General features: G+C 37.2%; 1 protein-coding gene across 2 annotated transcripts; it reads left to right on the forward strand.

The window, feature by feature from the left end:
• Positions 1 to 881: 881 nt before the first annotated feature.
• zfpl1 (zinc finger protein-like 1) lies at positions 882 to 24,970 on the forward strand. 2 transcript variants are annotated; one of them, XM_039769332.1, is made up of 8 exons: positions 882 to 976; positions 3,249 to 3,365; positions 6,637 to 6,748; positions 9,653 to 9,846; positions 9,960 to 10,035; positions 10,783 to 10,974; positions 12,367 to 12,490; positions 22,364 to 24,970. In XM_039769332.1, the coding sequence occupies exons 2-8, from the start codon at positions 3,264 to 3,266 to the stop codon at positions 22,548 to 22,550; spliced, it is 987 nt and encodes a 328-aa protein (XP_039625266.1). In that variant the 5' UTR covers positions 882 to 976; positions 3,249 to 3,263; the 3' UTR covers positions 22,551 to 24,970. The 2 variants fall into 2 exon arrangements, with proteins under 2 accessions (XP_039625266.1, XP_039625267.1); XM_039769333.1 differs by lacking the exon at positions 882 to 976 and adding an exon at positions 1,052 to 1,248.
• Positions 24,971 to 25,949: the final 979 nt, after the last annotated feature.

The following is a 25,949-nucleotide window of genomic DNA, read 5'->3' on the forward strand; positions in this document are numbered from 1 at the left end:
TACTGGAGGAATTAATAATCCTTATATCCGGTTATATAATCATGATTGTTTAAAAAATGTTAATACTTCATTGTGTATCCCTTCTCCTTTGTTAGACTTTTCTAACAACTTGGGTCTTGGATACCTAAAGACATTAACTGCCTTTTCAGCCCGGCTCTATTTCATATTTGTTTAAATTGCAGTAAGACATAAGTATGCAACAGATTGTGTTGTTAAACGATCCTTATAGTTCCCACCTGACATTTTTCCAACATTTAATCCCTAGTTACTTGTTCTTAACCTGTTTATAACAATATCATCCCATTTGTGCTTCTCTGTAAAGATATTCCCATAAACTGAATTCTGAATCCTGAATCTGAAATAGATGCCTAGCTGTATTTCCCAGTTCCCATCTCTCTTGCCATAATTTGCTAATTATTTCAGCTACACTTCATGCCACTGTGATCTCTGTATCTGTTTTACTTGAGGCTTTCCTAGAGTCAATTAACCACTTCATTTTCCACTATACCTACATGTGCTGGAACCCACAAAAACCTACTGAAATACCCTCGTTGTATAGAGCCCGTTTAACATATGCCGAATTTCCATAATAATATCTGGTCTTAGTTTACTTTCCCTCATTTTGGATTTATAATAAATGAGCCATTAAAACTGAATAAATTACAACTTTATAAGGTCTTATTTCTTCTACACGAACTTATGGAAAATTATAGCCATTGATTCCACTAAAAATGATAATTGCAATGATGCTTATATTGAACTGAGGAATGTACAACCTGTGAGTCACAAATATGCAATAAAATAAAATGACAAACCCGCCACGCCAGAAAGTGGCAGACTGCGTCCAAAATTGAGACGTCATCAAAATGCGCCACTCCGGAAGAGACGTGGCAGCACAAAGAGAGTCGGAAATTAAATGCCTTGGGCTTCATGTTGTACTGTAAACTCCGGGACATCTCATTGACAAGACGTCTGGGTAGGTTTCAGAAACTGTGCACATTGTGACAGCTTTCCTTTTTGTTTTGTGGGGGGTGGTTAACGACATATAGAATTAACTTCTTCTGTTTACAGCACAAACTCGAACTATTCAAATAAATGTATCGTATCGTGATCCGATCGTACGAGCTATGACTTTTGTAGAGTAGAGCACGTCTCTTGACATAATTATTGAAGTGGAGCTCATTTAGAAACAGAACGATTTTGTAGTGGCCATGGGCGTGTCTTCCCTGATGTCAGTGCGCCCGTACAGTAAGTGCTTCTCAATTTAAAAACAGTCCGATTAAACCGTCAGATATTTATTAACGGGAACATTGTCGCCTTGTTTCATGCTCTTGTATGCTCTTGCTCTTGTCAATTTAAGAATTACGGAAAACTTTATATTCACATTCTTTTCAACTGACATACTGTTTTGTTGGAAAAAATAATAATTTTGTTATCAGTAAATATATGTTTTGGTATTTTGTGTACGCATTTGATTTTAACAAGTCTTAAGTTTAAAGTGTTGTTGTCGTCCTGTCAGCTTTTATTAGGAAATGTGTCTCGGGGGAACGGTTGAAAGTGAAAATCTTATCATTGCATTCACTTTTATTTCCTCACTTAATAAAGTGAATCAAGTGACTGAATCAGTAATACAAATTTCATCCAGTTTCTGAGCCTGCTTATTCCAGTTAAGAATTGGAGTCCGCTCTAGTAGATATACTTGACACAAGGAGAGACACACACCTTTACCTAGAAACACAGGAGAAGCAGTCAAAATCAATGGATTTGGGGATATGTGTGAGGAAATGTGGAATACCCCTAGAGTAAGCAGACAGGAGAGAATGTTCAAAGGTCACTCAGAACAACCAGGCCAGATCTCAGACCCTGTCTCCTGAAGTAGCAAAGTAGCAGGACTAACCACCAGGCCATTACTGTTTCATTTTAACAGTATGTTTAAATGGAAATTTTGTTAGTCATGAGTTGTTTTGTGTTTAAAGGAATTACTTTTGAATGGTTTGAAATCACTTAAGGTTTTTATTTTGTCAGGTGCCTCCTGACTCATTGGTATGACAAAATCCTAACATATGTCTTGATGTCTAGTTATGTGTTATTTCCTTCTATTTTTGGCCTTGTACATCCCAAAACTTCATTTTTAAACCATATTTTTGGACCGTATGTTGTGCAGGAAATTACACCATTATATTAAAAAAAATGTAAACTAATAGATGTCTTCAGCAGAAATGATCAGAAAGACATGGAAGTGGTGCATGCTACATCAGCTGACCCAAGGGGTTCACTCCCAAATGAGATATGAGGTTTCAAAGTTCACAGACCTTCGGAAAAAATGGGGGTTGCTAAAAATAGGAATGTGGAGCATCATTTTATGATGTTTCAAGGTTGCTAATCACGAATGCGACAACATTTCTGATATTTGATTCTTTACCTGTGGCCCTGACCTTCTAAGAGGCACTCCCAGAAGGTTAAAAGTGACAAATCTTAAACATAAGTATGTGGGGTATCATTTTAGATTATTTCAAGGTAAGTGATTTATGAATATGATGTTATTTCTGATTTTTGATCTTTGGTTAGGGATCTAGCTTTCTGTAGACCTCTTGCCAGAGGGTGAAAGTGACACATTTGTACTACAATTGAGAATGTTTACACTTTTAACATTTAAATTGAAGTATATTTCAAATATGTATCACAACTACCTAGTAAAGCATTACATTTCTTATGAACAGCCCAAATTAGGGCATCTTATGCTAATTCAGACTTTTTATGGTTTTAATCACTTCCTGATGAGTAAGCACATTAATTTTACACATAATTATTTCACAAAAACATAGAAGTCTCATTAACTGTTTAAGTTGAGGAAATTAGTGAGTCAGAGGTCATCATAAGATGAACATTGTTGGAAAATTGTCCTCCATACATAGAGGAACAAATAAATTTGTTAAAATTAGAAAATATAAAAAAAAAAAAACACTTAATAGATTTAATTAACTGAAGATTTTATTCAGGATCACTTATTGGTTCTTGTGCAATCAGGGATGAAATTCATTTCTTAAAGTTTACTGGTTTCTCAAAACAGACCAAGTTGTCAAGTTATATTTGTCAGAGCTGCTGTGGAGGAATTCTGTTTTACAAGAGATATCTTGTGGCAGATGCTGACAGGATGAAAGTGGTTCTTCCTAGGTTTAGCACCCATAAGGTGAATACGTGCATGAATACTTAATTCATTTGGAAATCTCTTATCTGTTTAATTTTAGCTGACTTGGTTGACCATGGGTCTGTGCAAATGTCCCAAAAGAAAAGTGACAAACCTTTTCTGTTTCGAGCATCGTGTGAACGTTTGTGAGCATTGCCTTGTTTCCAACCATTCCAAGGTAAGCATGAGTAATGCCAGATTACATTAAGGTTCTTCCATTAATATCTTCATGTCTACTTTTGGTTCCTTTATTTGAAATTATTTTTAAGACTTCTGTCTAATAAATTTAATATTAATACATAGTACGAATACATTCATACTTCATACTGTCATTCTATAAAATGATATATGTTACATGGTTTTGTTTCAAGTGATAGATGTATCAAACATACTCCAATCCATTTGATTGTTATTGGTTAATTTGATCATTTTACATCTAGGAAAAAGTTGTTCATCACAGCTCCCTGTGCAAGTACTATAAGATCCAATGTAGTTGATTTTTATATGAAATATGTTGTCTCTAACATTATTTTTATCTATCTTAAGTACAGTTTGTTTTCTTAATCTGTGCAACATGTTTGTAGAATGTTTAGCACTGCTGCCTCACAGCTATATAACTCCTTGAGTTTGAATTCCAGCAATGTCTACATCCATCTGGATGTCTGAACAATAGGCTGGGACCATGTTAGTTTTCCTCTGGATATTCCAGTTTTAGGATAAAGCTGGTCCAGTATGAATAAGTGTGTATGTGTGCCGTAGTTTGCCTTTTAAAGGCTGGTTATAAGTATTTTTAACAATAAAGTGAAATTTTCATTTATCTAGGTTCCACCTGTGCCTCCATGCTTTCCTTGACAAAAACTGACAACTGACATCCACTATATTATTTCCTTTCATAATTTGGAACAATTTAATCTTATAACCTTTTAATCTACATTTGTTGTATAACTGGATAGATGAATGTTTGTTTTGTCCTCAAAGCACACATGCCATAATTTTTAAATCAATCTAAAGGTTTTGGATTTAGTCTTGCAGTATTGTTCTGTCTGAAAACTAAAACTGTAAATGCTACACGAAGATGATGTCACACAAGAAGATTGTACAATTCAAAGATAACATTACTTGACTTGTACTCTACACCCCCTAACATCATATTAACCATATTAATAATTTCTGTCCACTGTATGGATGTAGACAGTGGTTAATCCAGAACAACTCTTATGTTTTTGTTACTGGTTCAAGACCTAAATTTTATTTGTGGTGCAGGGGATATTGCCTCCAGTGTAAAAATAAATGAAGAGGATATTTTGGCGTATGGGGGATTTTAGTGTAGTATTTACAAAGAATTTTGTGATCATCGTGGACAATTTTCATATCTGTTTAACAGTTATTTATTCCATTCTGCATAGATCTGGCCATCCTTTTATTTAATTGTTCATCGTGCACTACCTGACTTATTTCCCATTGGATGTACTTAATTTATTCATTGATATTTCTTCAAAAGTAGAGAAATAAAACACTGCTTTAAACCTATACTAAAATGGACAACAATAGTCATGCTAGTTACATTCACAGGGTGAATGCAAATTAATTCTAGCTAACATTTCTAACTCCCTAATTTAAATACATGGCAGAACAACTTTAAAACGTGACAACTCACAGCTTACTGGTTATATGAGCACATAATAAAAGCATGTACAAATCATGTATTTTTATTTATGAACTAATTCCATAATGGGCTAATAATGTCAATAACAAAATCATTTTTGCTTTTAAACCATGTAGGGTTTTCAAACATAGGTGTGATTTCTGCTTAAATTCAAGACTTGTAGATTAAACTTTCATGTTCCTGTCGAGAAGTTGTGGAATTAGATAAAAATGTTTTTACTGCCTATGCCTAACACTTTACATTCGTTTACATTAAGATTCAGTCAGTCATTGTCCAACCCATTATATCCTAACACAGGATCACTGGGACCTGCCGGAGCCAATCCCAGCCAGCACAGGGTGCAAGGCAGGAACAAATCCTGGGCAGGGCATGCACACACTAGGGACAATTTAGATTAGATTATTTATTTATTAAAGCACATTTAAAACAAGAGATGGCACCAAGGTGCTGTACAGAAAATCATAAAAATAAACAGAATACAAACAGATTAATAAAACAACCAATTAGAACATCCAACACAATCCCATCATACACGGTGAAAGACAGAAGAAAATAAGTAGGTTTTAATCCAACTTTAAAAACCTTGATAGAGGATGAAGACCTGATGTGCAGAGGCAAGTCATTCCAGAGCCGTAGAGCAACAACTGAAAAGGCTCGGTCTCCCTTTGACTTCAGCCACGATATTGGCAATTTAGGATTGCACCCAACCTGCATGTCTTTGGACTGTGGGAGGAAACCGGAGGAAACCCACGCAGACACAGGGAGAACATGCAAACTCCACGCAGGGAGGACCTGGGAAGCGAACCTGGGTCTCCTAACTGTGAGGCAGCAGCTACCACAGCGCCACTGTGCTGCCCTACATTAAGATTCATCTGCCATATATATTCCCATGTCTGAATTCTCTCCAGGTCCATCTGTTATGATTCCGAGGAGCCTAGGACATGCTCCAGTACACCAAATATTGCATAATATATAAACTTAAAGCACTTATTTTTATCTAGATCATTTATATAAATGAAAAAGTACCTTTACAGCACAGATCCACAAGGGATCACATTTTTAACATCACCTAATCCAGCAAAACTTTTGTCACGATATAACTACTTGGTTTTTAGTATTTATTTCCACTTTTTATGTTCGTTTTTTCTTATATAGAACCTTGCTTTCTTTAAATTTGTAATATCTAAGATATAATCTAATAAAATAGGTGAGTTAAGAGGCAGCATGATGGCACAGTGCTAAGTGCTACTGCCTTGAATTCTTTGTCCAGTTATTGACTGTGTATAGTTTGCACATCTTCCCATGTCTGTGTAGGTTTTTCTTTAAGTAACTCTGTTTTTCTCCCACTTTTCAAAGTTTACTTGCTGGCTTGATTGGCAACTGTAAATTGGCCTAGTGTAAGTAATTACACACTTACTAAGTGCAGCCAGGCATGCAACCATGAATTTGATTAAGCGATTTGACACGGATGTATTCATGTGTACCTTTCATAACATTTTAGCAATGCATAATTAATTCATTTTTTTCACAAGAAAAATAATTACCATAAAACATTTATGAATAGGTTGTAGAAAAGTGATCAAAAATATAAAAGTAATGGAAGTACTTAAATGCAAATAATTGATATTGTACTACATATATTTGGGTTATAAACGGGCATACAGTATAACCTTTTGGGCTTGTATTATAAATGTGCCTATATCCTGCTATCGGCTTTATTTCAGCTTCTGCCTGATTAATGTTTTTTTGTTTGTTTTGAAACACGTTCATCTTGGTTTTACAGTGCATAGTCCAGTCATATCTTCAGTGGCTTCAGGATAGTGACTACAATCCCAATTGTCGCTTATGCCTTACTCCACTGTCAGAGAAGGAGACAACTCGCCTAGTATGTTATGGTAGGCTTCCTTTTATGATTCTGCCTGCTTTTTCTTGTCCACAATAATGTTAAAGATCGTCGAACCAGTCAATCTAACCTGCTTCATTCCATGCCAGTATATATGTGCAGAACAATTTTTTTAATATCTGTGTACTGAAATAACTGCAAAGGGCTTATGCATGGCTGTGACCCACTTATTAATAATCAAGTGTCAGGAAATTGTTTGGCTACTGAGCATATGCCTCTTGTTCTTTACATATGAAACTATGTCAGCAGAATTTCTCTTCTATAGTGCTATTTAGGTTCACAGCTGAATTCATTCTGTTGAATGCAAAGCATTTGCTTAAATAAACTATCCTAAATATCCTTGTCATGCATTAAATATATACATATTTATTTGTATTCTAGAAATAGCTGATGGCATCAGATGGTATAAATGTTAAGATTAATTGATTTTTATATAGCACTGCTTATACTAAACACCATCACAAAGCAATTAAAAAATCCAAAGGCAAGAGTATAGTACAAGATAAAAATTAATGTAATGTGCTTAACTTTAAATACTAACAGAAGATGACACGAGAATGATGGCTTTAAATTTAAGACATGTTCATTCTTGTGTGTGGATAATAGCAAATGATTTGTGCGCTGGAGTATGATGGCAAAATGAAAAGGCAACTTCCACTTCAGTGCACCACTGTGCTCCCTTTACTTTCACTTGCAAATAAGATTTGTCTCCATTTGTAAACACATATAACATAAATGAACTGAATCTTTAAATTGTCTAATGTGGAATTAGAAGTGGCATGGAGAAAATGAAAGACACATAGTGTAAAATATAAAAAAATGACTTTATACTTTAACACATGGAGTGAGATTACATACACACACATTCCTGGGATAAAGTGAGTATCCCAGTTAAGGAAGAAACCTGGTTTCTTAAAGATCAACATTTACATGCTCAAATAATCTTCTGGAGTTCTCCAATGGCAAAATGCATAAATGTCATTAAACTGCCCAAAAAAAATGAGTTAAAAGTCATCATCAGCCACTGGGACTCCGAAAACCAGTATGAAGACTGTGATAATTTCCTTGTGTTTTATAAATACAGTACAGGCCAAAAGTTTGGACACACCTCCTCATTCAATGTGTTTTCTTTATTTTCATGACCATTTACATTGGTAGATTCTCACTGAAGGCATCAAAACAATGAATGAACACATGTGGAGTTATGTACTTAACAAAAAAAGGTGAAATAACTGAAAACATGTTTTATATTCTAGTTTCTTCAAAATAGCCACCCTTTGCTCTGATTACTGCTTTGCACACTCTTGGCATTCTCTCGATGAGCTTCAACAGGTAGTCACCTGAAATGGTTTTCACTTCACTGGTGTGCCTTATCAGGGTTATTTAGTGGAATTTCTTGCTTTATCAATGGGGTTGGGACCAGCAGTTGTGTTGTGCAGAAGTCAGGTTAGTTGGATGATCATTTATTTTTCAACAGGATAATGACCCCAAACACACCTCCAGGCTGTGTAAGGGCTATTTGACCAAGAAGGAGAGTGACAGAGTGCTGTAAATGGTCATGAAAATAAAGAAAACACATTAAATGAGGAGGTGTGTCCAAACTTTTGGCCTGTACTGTATGTTTAGTCCTTCATGTGCTCTGAAGTAAGTTCATATTCCTCTCCTTTTTACATCATTCATCTGAGTCCCTTTAGATTCAATATATGAACACTGGCCACTGCATCACATCTGTCACACTGTTTCAAAATATCTGTAGCAAAAATCAGATTAAATGGGATTAAAAATACACTGGCACTTTATTAATATTTTTCTGTTATCTGATTGCAACACTCTGTTTTCTGCTTGGCTGTGCGATTAAGCTCTGCAAAGGAGCAGTGCACTGGTTTGTTTGCATTCCTGCCTTACACCCAGTGCTGCTGCAATAATAATAATGCTGGAGTTTTTCCTTCAATAAAATGAGTATTGCATTAGGATACTCATTATTTTAAAAGCTAATCAGACTATAAAGCTTACATTACTTTTAACGTGTTACCCCAACACTTTCTGAGATTGTGCTGCTAAGCTTAGCACTGAATGTTTAGTTCATCAACTTAAATTAAACAATTTCTGAAATATTGAGACTGTTTATTTCAACCAGGAGAATGAATAATGTGATCGTCCAAGCATTTGCCTGAGGAAGTTCATCTTTTGGACACTTCTAACTGTGGATACTAAAAGTGTGTGCAAAGCTAAGCAGGTGAACAGAGTGTAGTGGACACATGCAGACTACAAAATCCTTAACTGTTACCTGGTTAAAGGTTTACGTAGTCAAATAACCGGAGAAATGCATTACCCAGGATTCTCAGAGACCAAAAACATGATTCCTGTAATGGGAATAAGAGTTTACAGGGCATTTTATAAACCAGATTTTTATGAATAACTTGGGTTAATTAAAGTGCATGTTAACATAGTGATGGATATATTTTCTGCTAAGCTTAAAACTTCAATATCTTAATATTTTGCCTGAGTTAGGATGTACAGATTACAGAGGAATTAATTAAAATTAATAGAAGACCTGAAAAAAATAAGGTGCAACAAGTACCCTATTGTCATATTCTGCTCACATTACTGTATTTTCCAGATAACTGAAGTGTATCACATACGCAAATAAGATGCAGGACTGATTAGAGCGTCTGTAAACTGGCTCTGTACGAGTGTGGTGTAGTATAATAGACTGGTTTCCCACCCAGTATTTAGCCTTGCAATAAATTCTTCCTAAAATGGCATCTGACTGTCTGACCCTGTTTGGAATAATGTTTGCATGCATCAATGCAGAATATGTGCAAAATCAAGATTATTATTTTTAATTGACAAATGTTTTACAGTTCTGATGTCATTGTATTCCTTGGTCTTTCAGATGTTTTCCATTGGTCATGTCTAAATAGTCTTGCTGGTCAACTCCCAGTGAACACTGCACCTGCAGGTTACCAATGTCCATCCTGTCAGGGACCAATCTTTCCACCTTCAAACCTTGTAAGCCCAGTGGCTGAGGTGTTGCGCGAAAAACTATCTACTGTCAACTGGGCCCGTGCTGGATTGGGTCTGTCCTTGGTAAGAACAAGAATTGAGTTAAAATATTGTAAAACAAACTGAAACATACACAGATGATTTTTCCTGCTGTAATTGTGTTGAAAACATTAACAAGTGTCTATCTTTGAATGCAGATTGAAGAAAATAAGGCAGTGCATTACACAGAATCGCATGATGTCACAGACTATACTGATTGGTCAACATTCAACTGTAAGCTTAAGCATTGCTTCTTCAATATATGTTTTGTGTGCTTACACTCTGGTGAAGTGCTAACTTAAATATTTTATAGAAGAAACTGTACACTTTTGAATGTATACAGTATAGTGACTTATCGTTTAAAAAAGCTTCTCAGGATAGTATTTTTATATAATATGCCCATGATCCATGTAGAACACCTGAGTTATGTGTACACTTGGTAAGCTTGCTGCTGACAACAGTGGAGCAACAGCCACATTACTGTCTTTGCAACACCATCAGACCATTAGAACTGAACTGCCACTATTTGTATTTCTCACCTTTTCAATGTGAGTAGGATTTTGGATCATATGACCAAAAATCTCCAGATAATGTAAGCCATTTCCAAAATATAACAAAAAAAGTTATGCATTAGTCCAGACTTCACACAATGTAATATTTTAATAGCAGCAGTTAGCATATCTACATAGAGCTCTATGAATTTTTCAGTAGACTGATAAACTATGATTTATAAATATTACACTGGAGCAATCCGATGACTTGCCAATACAGTAAAGATTGTTGTAACTTTTAAAATGATTTGTTGTCATTTTTGGCTGGGAGAATATTATAAACCATACTTTAACAAATGTTTTTTCTTAACAAAAAATCTATAGATGCTTTAGATTATTCTGGAAGATTACAGAGGCAAGTGTCAATATATAATTAGATCTGGCTATAATGTTTTAAGGTATTAAGCAAACATTTTTTTGCTCCCCACAGCTTCGGCAGTTCATTCCTCAGAAACACTAACAGAATCCTCCCAGTCGACAGCATTAAGCTACAGTTCAAGATCAAATGCACCATCTCATTCTGACTATACAATGAGCCTAAACAATGGAGGTGTCAGAGAGAGTCATGCTGTCATAAACATGAGTGGCACTGCAGCAAATGAATCAATAACTATTCATGCAGGTATGTTCTTGTAGGTTTTTGCGATTGTCATTGCATTGCAAAATAAAGCAAAATTTATCAAATTTATTTTGATAAATTCAATACAGTGCCTTCCTTAGCAAGGGAGTCGATTATGCTCTGAGAAATGTACCAACTGTATTGTATATGTGGTATATCTTTTTTTTCTTTTAATATTAATGAGATTATAACAGTTTTACAAACAAATGAAAACCATTCATTCCAAGTAGCCAATTTTATAAGCTAGTAGTTCAGTTGTCCAACTGTGCCACTTAATATGGGGCAAGATATCCTGTTCAGTTATATTAACTGGAATTTGTTCCAAACTCCTCCTGCTCTCTGAAGGCTTTAATTTTTATATTGAATTCACTCCCCTCCAAAGAATACATTTCACTTTTTAGCTAAAATAGTTATGACATTGGCCATAATGTAATCAGATTTTGAAGACAGAATTTCCTTGTCCTGTCTGGTTTGGAAAGTACGGTACACTTTTTTTTTTTTAGTCCATTGATGTATCTATGTTCCGTTCTCTAGACGTGCTACCTCAACTTTTTCCTTTCACATGAAATTAATTATATAATTGCACATAACTCTGAATCTTTCAATTGAAGAATTAAGCAGAACTTGGTTTGTTCTAATATTCTGTGGATTTTTACTTTTTAGCACAACCTCACATTACTTTTTCTGTACTCTACAGTCTCTTTTGACATTTCTTAGAACTGTACCATATAAGGATCAACAGAAACTAGAGAAAAACGATTTTTTTGGTAGGTTGCTAACAGGCAAAGAGTACTGATTCATATTATGCGATTTATTAATTTATTACTACCAGCCTACCAAACAAGCTGCAGTTGGTTCTTGTTTGAAGAAGAGCATAATATACATTTTTGCTGCTTTAGTTTTTGCACTAGTGAGTAACTTTCCTATAAACACATTCAAAGAAACACAGTACATTCTCAATACATTTTAGATACAATGGTATTAAAAGACATACGCGGTGGCTGTTGATTTTCATAATTTTGGCAAATTGTTGTTTTTGTGTTGAACTGTTTTTCTATAATAAATTTTGTGTGGTGCATTTTTTGTCTACATTGTACCATGTATACTTCCTTTCTCTAACTTATGATGAACAAATAGAAATTCTATTGTACTTGTTACAAAATAAACTTAAAACTGATTTATGTTTTTTGAACAGTTCAAAATGCACAATATATCATGAACCATTCTTTGTTTTCTTGCTGCACTTTTTCATGAGTATCTGGAATTCTCAGATAGAAGATAATGAGAGTTTAAAAAATTACCAAACCTATATTTCCATTTTTTTTCATTATTTCATATTGTAGCTTAGCAGTGTTCTTTTATGTTCAGTTACCTTTTTGAATCTCTCCTGCCTAGCATCATCTCCTCGAAAGATGTATGACACTCGTGACACTGAGAATTCTTCAGTGACTCAAATTGATTTTGATGATGACAAGTACAGGAGACGATCTGCACTAAATTGGTTTGCTCAAATATTAAAGTAAGTGGAAAAATAGATTGTAATTTGATTGCTTAAAGTTATGGATACTTGAATTTTATATTAACTGTTATGGATTATAAAACTCATAAATATACAGTATATTTTATAATATTGTTTTCAGGTAGCACTCACATCTACTAGCACTCAATTTACAGTTTGTTCCTATCTTCAGAAGATGGAGATTATTATTTACAGAGATCATTATTATTTTTTTTAATTTGGTAGCAAAACTTTATTACAGAATACAACTCAGTCAGACAACTGAAAGTAACATGTTTGAAAACCTTCCAAAAAGAATTCAGCACTGAATATAATCCCAACAAAGAGAGCAATGCAGACAGAGACCTGCATATAGACTTGTTCTTTGTATAGGATAAAACAAACAATTAAAATAAAAAAAATTAAGCACAGGCCCAGCATGTTTACTTTAGAATTCTGTTAATGAAGACTGAAAAAATTTGAACAGATCCTCTTTGAAGGAATTAGATATTTCAAATAGGACATTGGTTTCCCACTGAGTTATAGAAGTTCCAGCTCATGTGAGTTGTATGGTATCGGATATTACAACTGTTGCTGTTGTGTTGTTTTGGTTTTTTTTTTGTTGTTTTTTTTTAACACACACTTTTAACCCATTTCGTAGTGCTCCAGATGCTGCTGTAAAAGTATTAGAAAAGATTTTAAAAATGGCCAAATTGGTTTCAGTGATCAATGAAAACTTTTCATTGAATTATGGCATACTTGGTGCATATTGTATGGTAATGTATTTATAAATGGCGAAATTCCATTCATTTTTGAGATTTTATGGGTAATTTAATTGATAAGTTTGTCATATTTTCTGGAGATGCTGGCTGAATCTTCATCCACACTAGCTAGAATTGCCCTGGGGTTGCAATTAATGAAAGGTAAGGGAAATTGGGTAGGTTGCTTTTAAGAACATTTCTCACTTGTATATCAAAGAAAAGGCTTATACTTGAAAGATTAAATTTGGATCTTATTTTTTCAAAGAATGCAGATACATTATCAATATAGAGGTCTCTAAATGTTGAAATCCCGAGCATCTTTCATAGATTGTATACTGCATATTGCAAGTAAAGAAGGCTAAAATAAATGATTGTCAGTATAGGGACAGCAGATAGCGGATAATAGCTTCTCTTCCCTTAAGACGTGTCCTATATTGAAATCCTATGTCTTTTATAAATGTTGAACCATGGGATTACTGGAACATTGACAATAGTTAGTGTTGAGTATACAGGGATGATTTAGAACAGGATTTCTCTTATATTGTAAACCAAATCTGCCGTTTTTAAAAAGATAAGATAGAATATACTCTTGAATTTGGGTATAAGAATCTCTGTGGGTTAGACTGTGAACAACAATAAGCTGTGCAATTGCCATTGTCTTTTTAGATGTTATAGTTGCAGTAACCTAAGACCTATTCAAGTCTAGTTATAGTTTTATGAGTGCTCATACTGACAGATCGTGCAAATACTTTAAGCATCAGATTTTTCATTCATATATGATGTGTACATCTTAGCCAGGATAAATATACAGTAGATTCACCGACATTATTATTCTTTTATTTACCAAAAAATAAAAATACCTTGCAGCCAAATTAGTATGGAAAGAATAGCTTTGCTGCCAACCCAAAATACAGTACTTTCTTCTGCAAGAGACCATTGATCTTCTCCAGTGTGTGTTTCCCCTGCCACCCAACCTTTCATGCTTAGTGGTGCATGTTTGAAGGTGTCCATCTGCTTAGAGATTCCTCAGAGTTGTAAGGCTCCGTGGACACATCCATCCATCCATCCTCTTCCGCTTATCCGAGGTCGGGTTGTGGGGGTAGCAGCTTAAGCAGAGAAGCCCAGACTTCCCTCTCCCCGGCCACTTCTTCCAGCTCTTCCGGGAGAATCCCAAGGCATTGCCAGGCCAGCCGGGAGACGTAGTCCTTCCAGCGTGTCCTGGGTCTTCCCCGGGGCCTCCTCCCAGTTGGACGTGCCCGGAACACCTCACCAGGGAGGCGTCCTGTAGGCATCCTGATCAGATGCCCGAGCCACCTCATCTGACTCCTCTCGATGCGGAGGAGCAGCGGCTCTACTCTGAGCCCCTCCCGGATGACTGAGCTCCTCACCCTATCTTTACGGGAAAGCCCAGACACCCTGCGGAGGAAACTCATTTCAGGCGCTTGTATTCGCGATCTCGTTCTTTCAGTCACTACCCATAGCTCATGACCATAGGTGAGGGCAGAAACGTTGATCGACTGGTAAATTGAGAACTTCGCCTTACGGCTCAGCTCTTTTATCACCTTAAGGAAGTTTTTTGACCACCTCGGTGACTTCAGTCCCAGAGATGGGAGAGCCCACCTCAGAGTCCCCAGACTCTGCTTCCTCATTGGAAGGCATGTTAGAGGGATTGAGGAGGTCTTCGAAGTACTCCCCCCACCGACCCACAATGTCCCGAGTCGAGGTCAGCAGCGCACCATCCCCACCATATATGGTGTTAACACTGCACTGCTTCCCCTTCCTGAGATGCCGGACGGTGGACCAGAATCTCCTCGAAGCCGTCCAAAAGTCATTCTCCATGGCCTCTCCAAACTCCTCCCACACCCAAGTTTTTGCCTCAGCAACAACTGAAGCTGCATTCCGCTTGGCCTGCGGTACCTATCAGTTGCCTCCAGAGACCCACAGGACAAAAAGGTCCTATAGGACTCCTTCTTCAGCTTGACGGCATCCCTCACCGCCGGTGTCCACCAACGGGTTTGGGGATTGCCGCCGACAGGCACCGACCACCTTATAGCCACAGCTCAGCCGCCTCAACAATAGAGGCACGGAACATGGCCCATTCGGACTCTATGTCCCCCACCTCCCTCGGGACGTGGTTGAAGTTCTGCCGAAGGTGGGAGTTGAAGCTACTTCTGACAGGGGACTCTGCCAGCCGTTCCCAGCAGACCCTCACAACACGTTTGGGCCTACCAGGTCTGACCGGCATCTTCCCCCACCATCGAAGCCAACTCACCACCAGGTGGTGATCAGTTGACAGCTCCGCCCCTCTCTTCACCCGAGTGTCCAAGACATATGGCCGCAAGTCTGACGACACAACCACAAAGTCGATCATCGAACTGAGGCCTAGGGTGTCCTGGTGCCAAGTGCACATATGAACACCCTTATGCTTGAACATGGTGTTCGTTATGGACAATCCGTGACGAGCACAGAAGTCCAATAACAAAACACGCTCGGGTTCAGATCGGGGCCATTCCTCCCAAATCACGCCCTTCCAGGTCTCACTGTCATTGCCCCGTGAGCATTGAAGTCTCCCAGCAAAACGAGGGAATCCCAGAAGGTATGCCCTCTAGCACCCCTCCAGAGACTCCAAAAGGGTGGATACTCCAAACTGCTGTTCGGCGCATACGCACAAACAACAGTCAGGACCCTTCCCCCCCCACCCGAAGGCGGAGGTAGGCCACCCTCTCGTCCACCGGGGTAAACCCCAATGCACAGGCTCCAAGTCGGGGGGCAATAAGTATGCCCACACCTGCTCGCCTCTCACCAGGGGCAACTCCAGAGTGGTAGAGAGTCCAGCCCCTCTCAAGGAGATTGGTTCCAGAGTCCAAGCTGTGCGTCGAGGTGAGTCCGACTATATCTAGCGGAACCTCTCACCTCGCGCACTAGCTCAGGCTCCTTCCCTTTCAGAGAGGTGACATTCCACGTCCCAAGAGCCAGTTTCTGTAGCCGAGGATCAGACCGCCAAGGTCCCCGCATCCAGCCACCACCAAACTCGCACTGCACCTAACCTTCTTGGCCCCGCCCATGGGAAGGAGGACCCACGTTACCTCTTCAGGCTGTGCCCGGCCGAGCCCCATGGGTGCAGGCCCAGCCACCAGGCGCTCGCCATCGAGCCCCACCCCCAGGCCTGGCTTCAGAGGGGGTCCCCGGTGACCCGCGTCCGGGCAAGGGAAAACCTCGTCCACAGTTTTTATTCTTCATTGGAGGTTTGTTGAACTGTTCTTTGTCTCATCCCTCACCTAGGACCAGTTTGCCTTGGGTGGCCCTACCAGGGGCATAAAGCCCCGGACAACATAGCTCCTAGGATCATTGGGACACGCAAACCCCCTCCACCACGATAAGGTGACGGTTCAAGGAGGGACACAGCATATCTGATTCACATACATGTAAGGGATATGCCACATGCTTTATACCTTTATCTTTAAGCTTTTATGGAACCCTTTTGGAAATGCCAAAAGAAATAAGCTTCCTCTTCTAGTGTTTCATTCATATAATATATAGTCTTTAGGTCGTCAGTATTGTGACTGGAGGTTTTACCCTATTTTTTTGTTATTAGGTCTTCCTATTTGATATGTGAATTAGGCTGATGCACCTGAAGAGAAGTGCTTGATTTTCTTGTGTTCTTATGACATGTGCTATCTGATAAATTCCAGCTGTGCAGGCATACGTTTTACTTAGGTTGTACATTACATCTAGGACAATAAAGTCTAATTTGACAATATTTCATTTATATTTATTGGACTTTAACAAAATGTATAATCAAAAAAAAAATTCTGTTTACTACCCCCAAATAAAAATTTGACACCATTTTGAAAGCATATTTTGGATCACCCTGTATACATCAGATTTTTCTCATGTGAAAGATTTTGAAATCTAATTATCGGTCATCCTTGACTTATGTGAAAGACTGCCTAGGTACCAGTTTCTACTTCTCTGAATGCAAAAACCTGGATTACTCCATTCAGTACAAACAGTCAGAGTAAAGTAGAAACCTTGGTTTATTAAGCATTAATATCTGTATAGAAGTTTTATATTATTATTATTACATAATACATAACTATTAAGTATATATTGTTCCAGTCTAATTATCTGTGTAATTAATTGCAAAGCATAAGTACAATATACAGATCTTCCTCAAAATAGTTCATTTTTATAAAAACTGCAGAGTTAATGCAGGAATAACTTGTGGTATGTATTCTATATCTTTCTATGAAATTGGGGCTTATTAAGGCTTCTCCAATGTTTATTTATTTGCAGTTCACGAGAATGCTGGTACACTTTTTGCATGTGCATTGCTTCACAGTTTATTGTTCTTCCATTTATTTTTTAATCAGCACTATGGTGAAATTTTGCATTAAATGCAAACAAGTGGAAGTCATTGCCAAAACTGATAATTTTGTTTTTCTTATACTAAAGATGGCGGTGTGCACTGCTTCAAACAAACACCTGGTTGTCACTTGGCCACTGTGAATTTAGTTTACTGTTTCAGACTGTAATGTAAAACCATTAACATCTTTTTCGCTGCCATCTTCTCTGGTAAATAATTAGGTCAGTCAAAACAAGACTATTGGACTCCAATAAAGTACCGCCACACAAGCTGCATGATGCTTGAAATTAGGTTATTGACCATAACATCCTTCTACAACAATGTGAGGCATACGTGTGTAAGTGTTTTGTATTAAATTGGTTGTTGTATTTTTTGAGGCTAAGAGATGTTTGGACTTTCATGACATATCATATGTTGCTCTGCAAGTTCTTACATACTAATATCATGGAAGACCAAGCTTATACGTGCAGGATTTAAAGGATATGGTTAGAAGATGGAGATAAAATGCACTTATCTGAAGCAAAATATAATAGTAGAGGTAACCTCTCATGAAATTGATTATTGGTTTCCAGTGTTGCTGTCTCCATGTTTTGTGTACAGCAGTCATTTTTGCAAGTGCATCTCATTCATGTGATTTATTAGGAAATATAAGCTGCTTGTTCAGTTGTTATAGAATCTTATTTTAAACACATTGGCAGTAATTTCTTGCTGCACTGCTTATCTCTCTATTATAAAAGGAAATCTTGAGACAAGACTATTGCCAAGAGATTTTTCAAGTCTCAACCATTTCGGGGTAATGGCCCACACCCACAGTCTTCTCATCTCTCATTCGTGTGAATGTTTTTCTCAGACACCGTTCCTGTGCTCTCAGCTCTTATAAATTTTTACATTTTCCCCACTTTAAGTTCCCAATAAAAGAAGACTTCTTATGTCCAAATCTTATTGAAGAAGGGTTATCAACAAAAGAAATGAGTAAGACGGTCAATTCTAGCACAGAGAGACTATATATATATATATATATATATATATATATATATATATATATATATATATATATATATATATACTTGTATGTCCCAGACATTATCATTCTAACTAACCCTAATTTTAAAAAGACAATGCATATACTATATATATATATATATATATATATATATATATATATATATATATATATATATATATATATATAATATACACACATTGTGGGGTACAGCCCGGACACAGACAGGTGTGTTCTTTCTACACACCCACCTTTATTTACAGCTATTATGTACAAGTCCTAAGTGCACAACACAGTGCTGCAGCACCAATCACCCCTTTCAGTCCTGGCCGCACAACAATGCCTTTTCCGTCTTCAGACCGCCTCCACTCCTCTCCACCGAGCTCCGTCCACTTCTGCCCGACTCTCGCCATCGAATGGAGGGAGGCGGCCCCTTTTTATGCACCCCCGGATGGACTCCAGGTGCTTCCTGAGCAGCCTCCGCCGACACACCCCCATGTGGTGGAAGCACCAGCTGTGTAGCCGGAAGTCCTCCAGGTGTCCCTGCTCCTCTTCCCCCCAGCACTTCCTGATGTGGCGGAAGTGCTGAGGTCCAGGGTGCACAAGGCATTGGGGCGCCCCCTGGCGGTGACCACGGGCCCCTACAGGGTTGGGCTTCCAAGCCCTCTACCCGTGGCCCCCAACACAACTAGGGCGGTCGCCCCCTCGTGGTCTGGAAGAGGCGAAAGCCCTCCTCCGGTACTCCTCCATTCACTACTTTTAAAAGATAGCAAAAGTGTGTGAAATAGGGAAAATGTAAGTGGGTTGAAAAAAAACTAACTCTTACAGAGTTAGTTGATTTTCTGTGTGTACAACAACCTATTTAGACCAGTATACAATAAATGTATAACGTGTAATGTTTGATACATAATGATGTCACAGGTTTCTCTTGGGTAAGTAGATGTCCCATGGATATAAAAAGACATTTTCATAGAAGAGGTTGGTGGAGGCGTTACAACTTAACAGATACAACATAATGCAAAGGCCTCCTTAGTCAGCAGATCTCAGCCTATTTAAGCATTTGTGGGATAAGATGGAAGTTAGCTATGTGTACCCAATAAAGTAGGAACTCCGTGTAGGATGACATGGAGTATTCATAAGACTGTCCAATACTTAGCAAAATCCCTGACCTGCTTTGTAGGTTCAGCATCCCGGCCACAGGATATTGCATCTTTTTTTAAACTAGTAAATATGGAGTAACCAACTGCAAGTTATTCCTTTCCCAGGACCAAACCTAACCCGTTTTATTCACAATTCTTCTCTGCAGACAGCTTATTTAGTATGAGTAGCTAGCATTATTTTTGTTTACTAGGAATGTGCAGTCCCCTGCATTTACAAAGGCTTGCGCAATGAGCATTTTCATCTCTATATATAAAATAATATTGATAAATTTCAGTCAGGTTTCAGAACAAATCACAGCACAGAAACGGCACTCGTTAAAGTAGTAAATGATTTGCGAGTGAATGCAGACAGAGGCCATTTATCTGTTCTCATCCTCTTAGATCTGAGTGCTGCATTTGACACCATTGATCACAACATTCTTAGAAATCGCCTTAGTCAATGGGTGGGCCTCTGGCAGGGTCTTAAATTGGTTTGAATCCTACCTGGCAGGTAGAAAATTCTTTGTGAGTTGTGGAAATCACATCTCAAAGACACATGATATCCGATATGGTGTTCCACAAGGCTCTATCCTGGGTCCACTGTTATTCTCAATCTACATGCTTCCGTTAGGTCAGATTATCTCAGGTTACAACGTGAGCTACCACAGCTATGCTGATGACACACAGCTGTACTTATCTATAGCACCTGATGACTCCGACTCTTTCGATACACTAACACAATGTCTTACTGGTATTTCTGAATGGATGGATAGTAATTTTCTCAAACTAAATAAAGAGAAAACTGAAATTTTATTATTTGGCAATAATGGATTCAATGAGGTTATCAGAAATAAACTTGATGCACTAGGATTAACAGTTAAGACGGAAGAAAAAAATTTAGGGGTAACAGTTGACTGTAATCTGAATTTTAAATCTCATATTCATCAGACCACTAGGACAGCATTTTTTCACTTAAGAAACATAGCTAAAGTTAGACCTCTTATATCATTGAAAGATGCTGAGAAATTAATTCACGCTTTTGTTTTCAGTAGACTAGATTACTGTAATGCACTCCTCTCAGGACTACCCAAAAAAGACATAAATCATTTGCAACGAGTGCAGAATGCAGCTGCTAGAATCCTAACTGGGAAAAGAAAATCCGAACACATTTCTCCAGTTTTGATGTCACTACACTGGTTGCCTGTGTCATTCAGGATTGACTTTAAAATACTGCTTATGGTTTATAAAGCCTTAAATAATCTCGCTCCATCTTATATATCGGAATGCCTGACACGTTATATTCCAAATCGTAACCTTAGATCTTCAAATGAGTGTCTCCTTAATAATTCCAAAAGCTAAACTTAAAAGAAGTGGTGAGGCGGCCTTCTGCTGTTATGCACCTAAAATCTGGAATAGCCTGCCAATAGGAATTCGCCAGTCAAATACAGTGGAGCACTTTAAAACACTGCTGAAAACACATTACTTTAACATGGCTTTCTCCTAACTTCACTTTAACTTAATCCTGATACTCTGTATGTTCAATTCTTCATAATAACTATTCATAGTGGCTCTAAAATCCGTACTGACCCCAACTCTCTCTTCTGTTTCTTTTTCGGTTTCTTTGTGGTGGCGGCCTGCGCCACCACCACCTACTCAAAGCATCATGATGCACCAACATTGATGGACTGAAAGCCAGAAGTCTATGTGACCATCATCATCAGGTCCTTCCATGAAAACCATAAATACAAAGAGGACTGTTTGATTTATGTTAGGTAGATTGCCCAGAGGGGACTGGGTGGTCTCGTGGTCTGGAACCCCTACAAATTTTATTTTTTTTTTCCTCCAGCCTTTGGAGTTTTTTTTTTTTTGTTTTTTCTGTCCACCCTGGCCATCGGACCTTACTTATTCTATGTTAATTAATGTTGACCTATGTTTATTTTTTATTGTGTCTTCTATTTTTCTATTCATTTTGTAAAGCACTTTGAGCTACATTTTTTTGTATGAACATGTGCTATATAAATAAATGTTGATTGATTGATTGATTGAAAATGACAAAACCTCCAGCATCCATCCATGCCTGAGCATAATGTTGTCCACAAAAGGGCTGCAATATCTGTATCTGATAAAGGCAAAAAGAAGAACAACGAAAGAGGAGTGTAAGGGCTAGAATGTCTGATGAGTAAAGGAAACAAGACACACAAGAAAGAGGGATGTATGGCTAGCATATCTGGTTAACAGGGTTTCCTAAATGCACAACATGATTAACAAAACCAGGCTGACCATTGTACTATTGTGCCCATTTTAATAAATGAGAATTTTGCTGTGTTAGTGATTATATGCCCATGAGACTAAAAAAAGAAGCTAGTTTGAAACCTGACAAGAGTGAAGCAACATGGATCAAAGCCATGGTATAGAATCAAGGGTTCATAGGAATGAAATTACTAAACAGTCCCCAGCAGTCCTTTAATCAATATACAGTCATGCTTTCTTTCAGATCCCTAGTTAGTAATAATTAATAAAAATATCAAGCCATAATTATACAGTAAAAATCATTATATCTGTGTGCACTGCAACACTTGTACTGCTTAAGAATTTTATTTTAGGCATGTTCTTTTGTAATTACAGGAACCGTTCCAGCTCCAGGAAGAGACCCCGATCCATGAAACAACGTGTACTGATGGTATTGATAATTGGGATAATTGGTTTCTTCACTCTTATTCTCATCATGTCAAAACTTGGAAGAGCATCAACTGAAAATGACCCAAATTTGGACCCACTTCTGAACCCCAATATTCGAGTAGGACAGGAGTGACCCACTATTATCATCTACATGTTTTTTCTAATACATCTTTAAAATGGAAAAAAAAAAAAACATTGCTGAACCAAATATGCACTTCTTCTCTTGGAAGACTGACAGTTCAAGCATCTAGGAGAGAGACACTGAAAGAAAGCATACCACTGTGATGATACATTGTTACACACTGAATGTGACATCTTTTAAGCGGTGGCTGATTTGGCTGATGATGATGATGATGATATCTTCTGAAAGTTCTAGAGCTCATGTGTGTGTAGTCAGGAGATAGCTGCTCTCTCCTTCAGTTGATTTTAGCTCCTCTTTCACTGAACTACTATGCCTACATAGGAGACATCTTAAATAGGGCATTTCTTTCTGGTGTCAGCAAATTTTGAAACATTTTGCTTAATTTTGTAAGTGTGGCAGTAAATACCAAGTAGTTTTGGCTTCTAAACCTAAAAATATTTGAGGGGCAGAAGTGGAAACCATTCAGCTGAAACATCACATTTTTTTAATTCATAAATCATCCCTTTTTTTTTTTTGCAAATCACAGTTTTTCTTATAATTCATCATGCCTTTTCTCAGCTATTGTGTGTTAGACTAAAAGGTTGAACACTAAAAATCTTTAATAATTAAAATGTTTATTAGCATGATGAGGTTATTTTTTTAAGTGTTCAAATTGTCTTTCAGTTACCTTGTGTGTATTTTCTGTACAGGAAAATGTAAATATTCTTTTTGGGTGAATTATATTGTAATAATTTTGTTTTAATTTTTTTTCAGTGTAAGAAGAATAATTCTATAAACTATACAAGGTTAAAGAAACATAATAATACATTATATTAAAATTGCCTATCCTTTCTGTATGTAATTGTCACTCTTATTATTTTTGCCTTCTTTCCCAAAGTCTGTCTTTGAGATTAAAGACCATTCCCAGATTCAAAATTATGTCATGAATTAATTTCACAACATAGGCATTCTTAATTCTTTATTAACTTGGTTTTGCAGTACTGTACTGTGCTTAAGGTGCGTTTTGCAATCTTTTGGAAAGAGCTATATCATCTGGCCGCTATTTATCTTATATAACTCTAATGTGTTTATAAATTTTTACTCATCTTTAGATTGATGATAAACGGGGAATCTCTATAATAATACCCTAATTTTAAAAACTGCTTTTATAGACTAAATTCTTTTTTGTAAATCGTTCTTTCAAAAGGTTCAGTGTTAAATGGTTTGCAAAATATAAAGGATGCACTATTAAATCTAAATATAAAAGATGTCTTTTTAGAGGAAAAGATAGATATTTAGCTTTTCATGTTGTTTCTTTGTGGTATATCTACAGCTGGATGTTCTGTCTTTTTCTATAGTTCATAAGAATAAACAAGGAAACAAATAAGATCTCTCCTAAACTACTGTTAAAAGGAATATCTGCACCTACTAACTCCAGCAGCACCCTAGTCTCCAATGGTAGAAAGTGGTGAGCACTTTAATTAATTAAATCTTGTCCAATAAAATTTGTTCTTATATTAGTTATTTTTTTGATTATATAGAATTGTCTAATTTGACCAAATATATTTCTTCAGGCCACTTATTTACCATTTCCTTATCTTTCTAATATAAAGGATAAACATAACAACAGGCAGAAAGTTAAACGTTTAAATGTGAAAGAATTCCAATGCCATATAATTGTTTGGAGGTATGTTTATTGTGCATTTTAACTGTTTTGTCCATTTTAATATATTTAAAGCTAGATATTTATCCTTTCAATATAAAAGGTTTTATGTAAGAAATAGCAAAAATTACTTTGGGGCAGGCAATCAGTTTTTTTTTTGTTTTTTTTTTATTTAATAAATTTTTTTCACTAGCTTACTGTACCTCCTAGTCATGCATTACTAGTTTAGAACTGGAATGCACACCAAATATCTATCTGCATATTGAAATTGAAAAGCAGCATTATTCTTGCTACTGCATCGCCCTATATAACACTATCAGAGGATAAAATTGAAAATTCACAAAGAAAAACACGCTTTGCTTTAGGAAGTATTTATGGCCTAAATGCATCTGATATCCTCATTACGTGATACTCAGGAGTATTTCTTATTTATGTAATCATTTAATTAGAGTGCATAGAATATTGTGCAGCTTTTTTTTGAGCTGGCATTTGCTGACTTTTATTGTTTTGCACTCGCTAGCTTGTCATTTTTGTGTTTGTATGGATTCTAGTTTCTAACAAATGGAACTGGGAGGCTTTTTTTGTTATTTTAATTTTGAGGGTTCATCTCGCGTTGGTTGTAATTTGGTATGGGCAATATGCCTTTAGATTTTTAAATAACAATAATGATAATTGTATGTTTGAGCTTTGTATTAATTTACTCAATAAAACATTGTACTAAAAGAGACAAAGATGAAATTTTGATGTATAAAGGGATTTTTGCACTTTATTATTGTTTTTGTATTTCTTTATCATTAGCAAAAGTTTGTGACATGGTGCATTATCCTGCTGGAAGTAGCCATCAAAGGATGGGTACATGGTGGTCATGAAGGGATGGACATGGTCAGAAACAATGCTCAGGTAGCCCGTGGCATTTAAACGATGCCCAATTGGCACTAAGGGGCCTAAAGTGTGCCAAGAAAACATCCTCCACACCAATACACCACCACCACCAGCCTGCACAGTGGTAACAAGGCATGATGGATCCATGTTCTCATTCTGTTTACGCCAAATTCTGACTCTACCATTTGAATGTCTCAACAGAAATCGAGACTCATCAGATCAGGCAACATTTTTCCAGTCCAATTTTGGTGAGCTCGTGCAAATTGTAGCCTCTTTTTCCTATTTGTAGTGGAGATGAGTGGTACCCGGTGGGGTCTTCTGCTGTTGTAGCCCATCCGCCTCAAGGTTGTGCGTGTTGTGGCTTCACAAATGCTTTGCTGTATACCTCGGTTGTAACGAGTGGTTATTTCAGTCAAAGTTGCTCTTCTATCAGCTTGAATCAGTCGGCCCATTCTCCTCTGACCTCTAGCATCAACAAGGTATTTTCGCCCACAGGACCGCCGCATACTGGATGTTTTTCCCTTTTCACACCATTCTTTGTAAACCCTAGAAATGGTTGTGCGTGAAAATCCCAGTAACTGAGCAGATTGTGAAATACTAAGACCGGCCCGTCTGGCACCAACAACCATGCCACGCTCAAAATTGCTTAAATCACCTTTCTTTCCCATTCTGACATTCAGTTTGGAGTTCAGGAGATTGTCTTGACCAGGACCACACCCTAAATGCATTGAAGCAACTGCCATGTGATTGGTTGATTAGATATTTGCATTAATGAGAAATTGAACAGGTGTTCCTAATAATCCTTTAGGTGAGTGTAAGTCCATTAATATTATAATTGAGTTGTGACCAGTTGATAGTGGTGGAGA

Source organism: Polypterus senegalus, chromosome 11, assembly GCF_016835505.1.
Source record: "Polypterus senegalus isolate Bchr_013 chromosome 11, ASM1683550v1, whole genome shotgun sequence".
NCBI classification, from domain to species: domain Eukaryota; kingdom Metazoa; phylum Chordata; class Cladistia; order Polypteriformes; family Polypteridae; genus Polypterus; species Polypterus senegalus.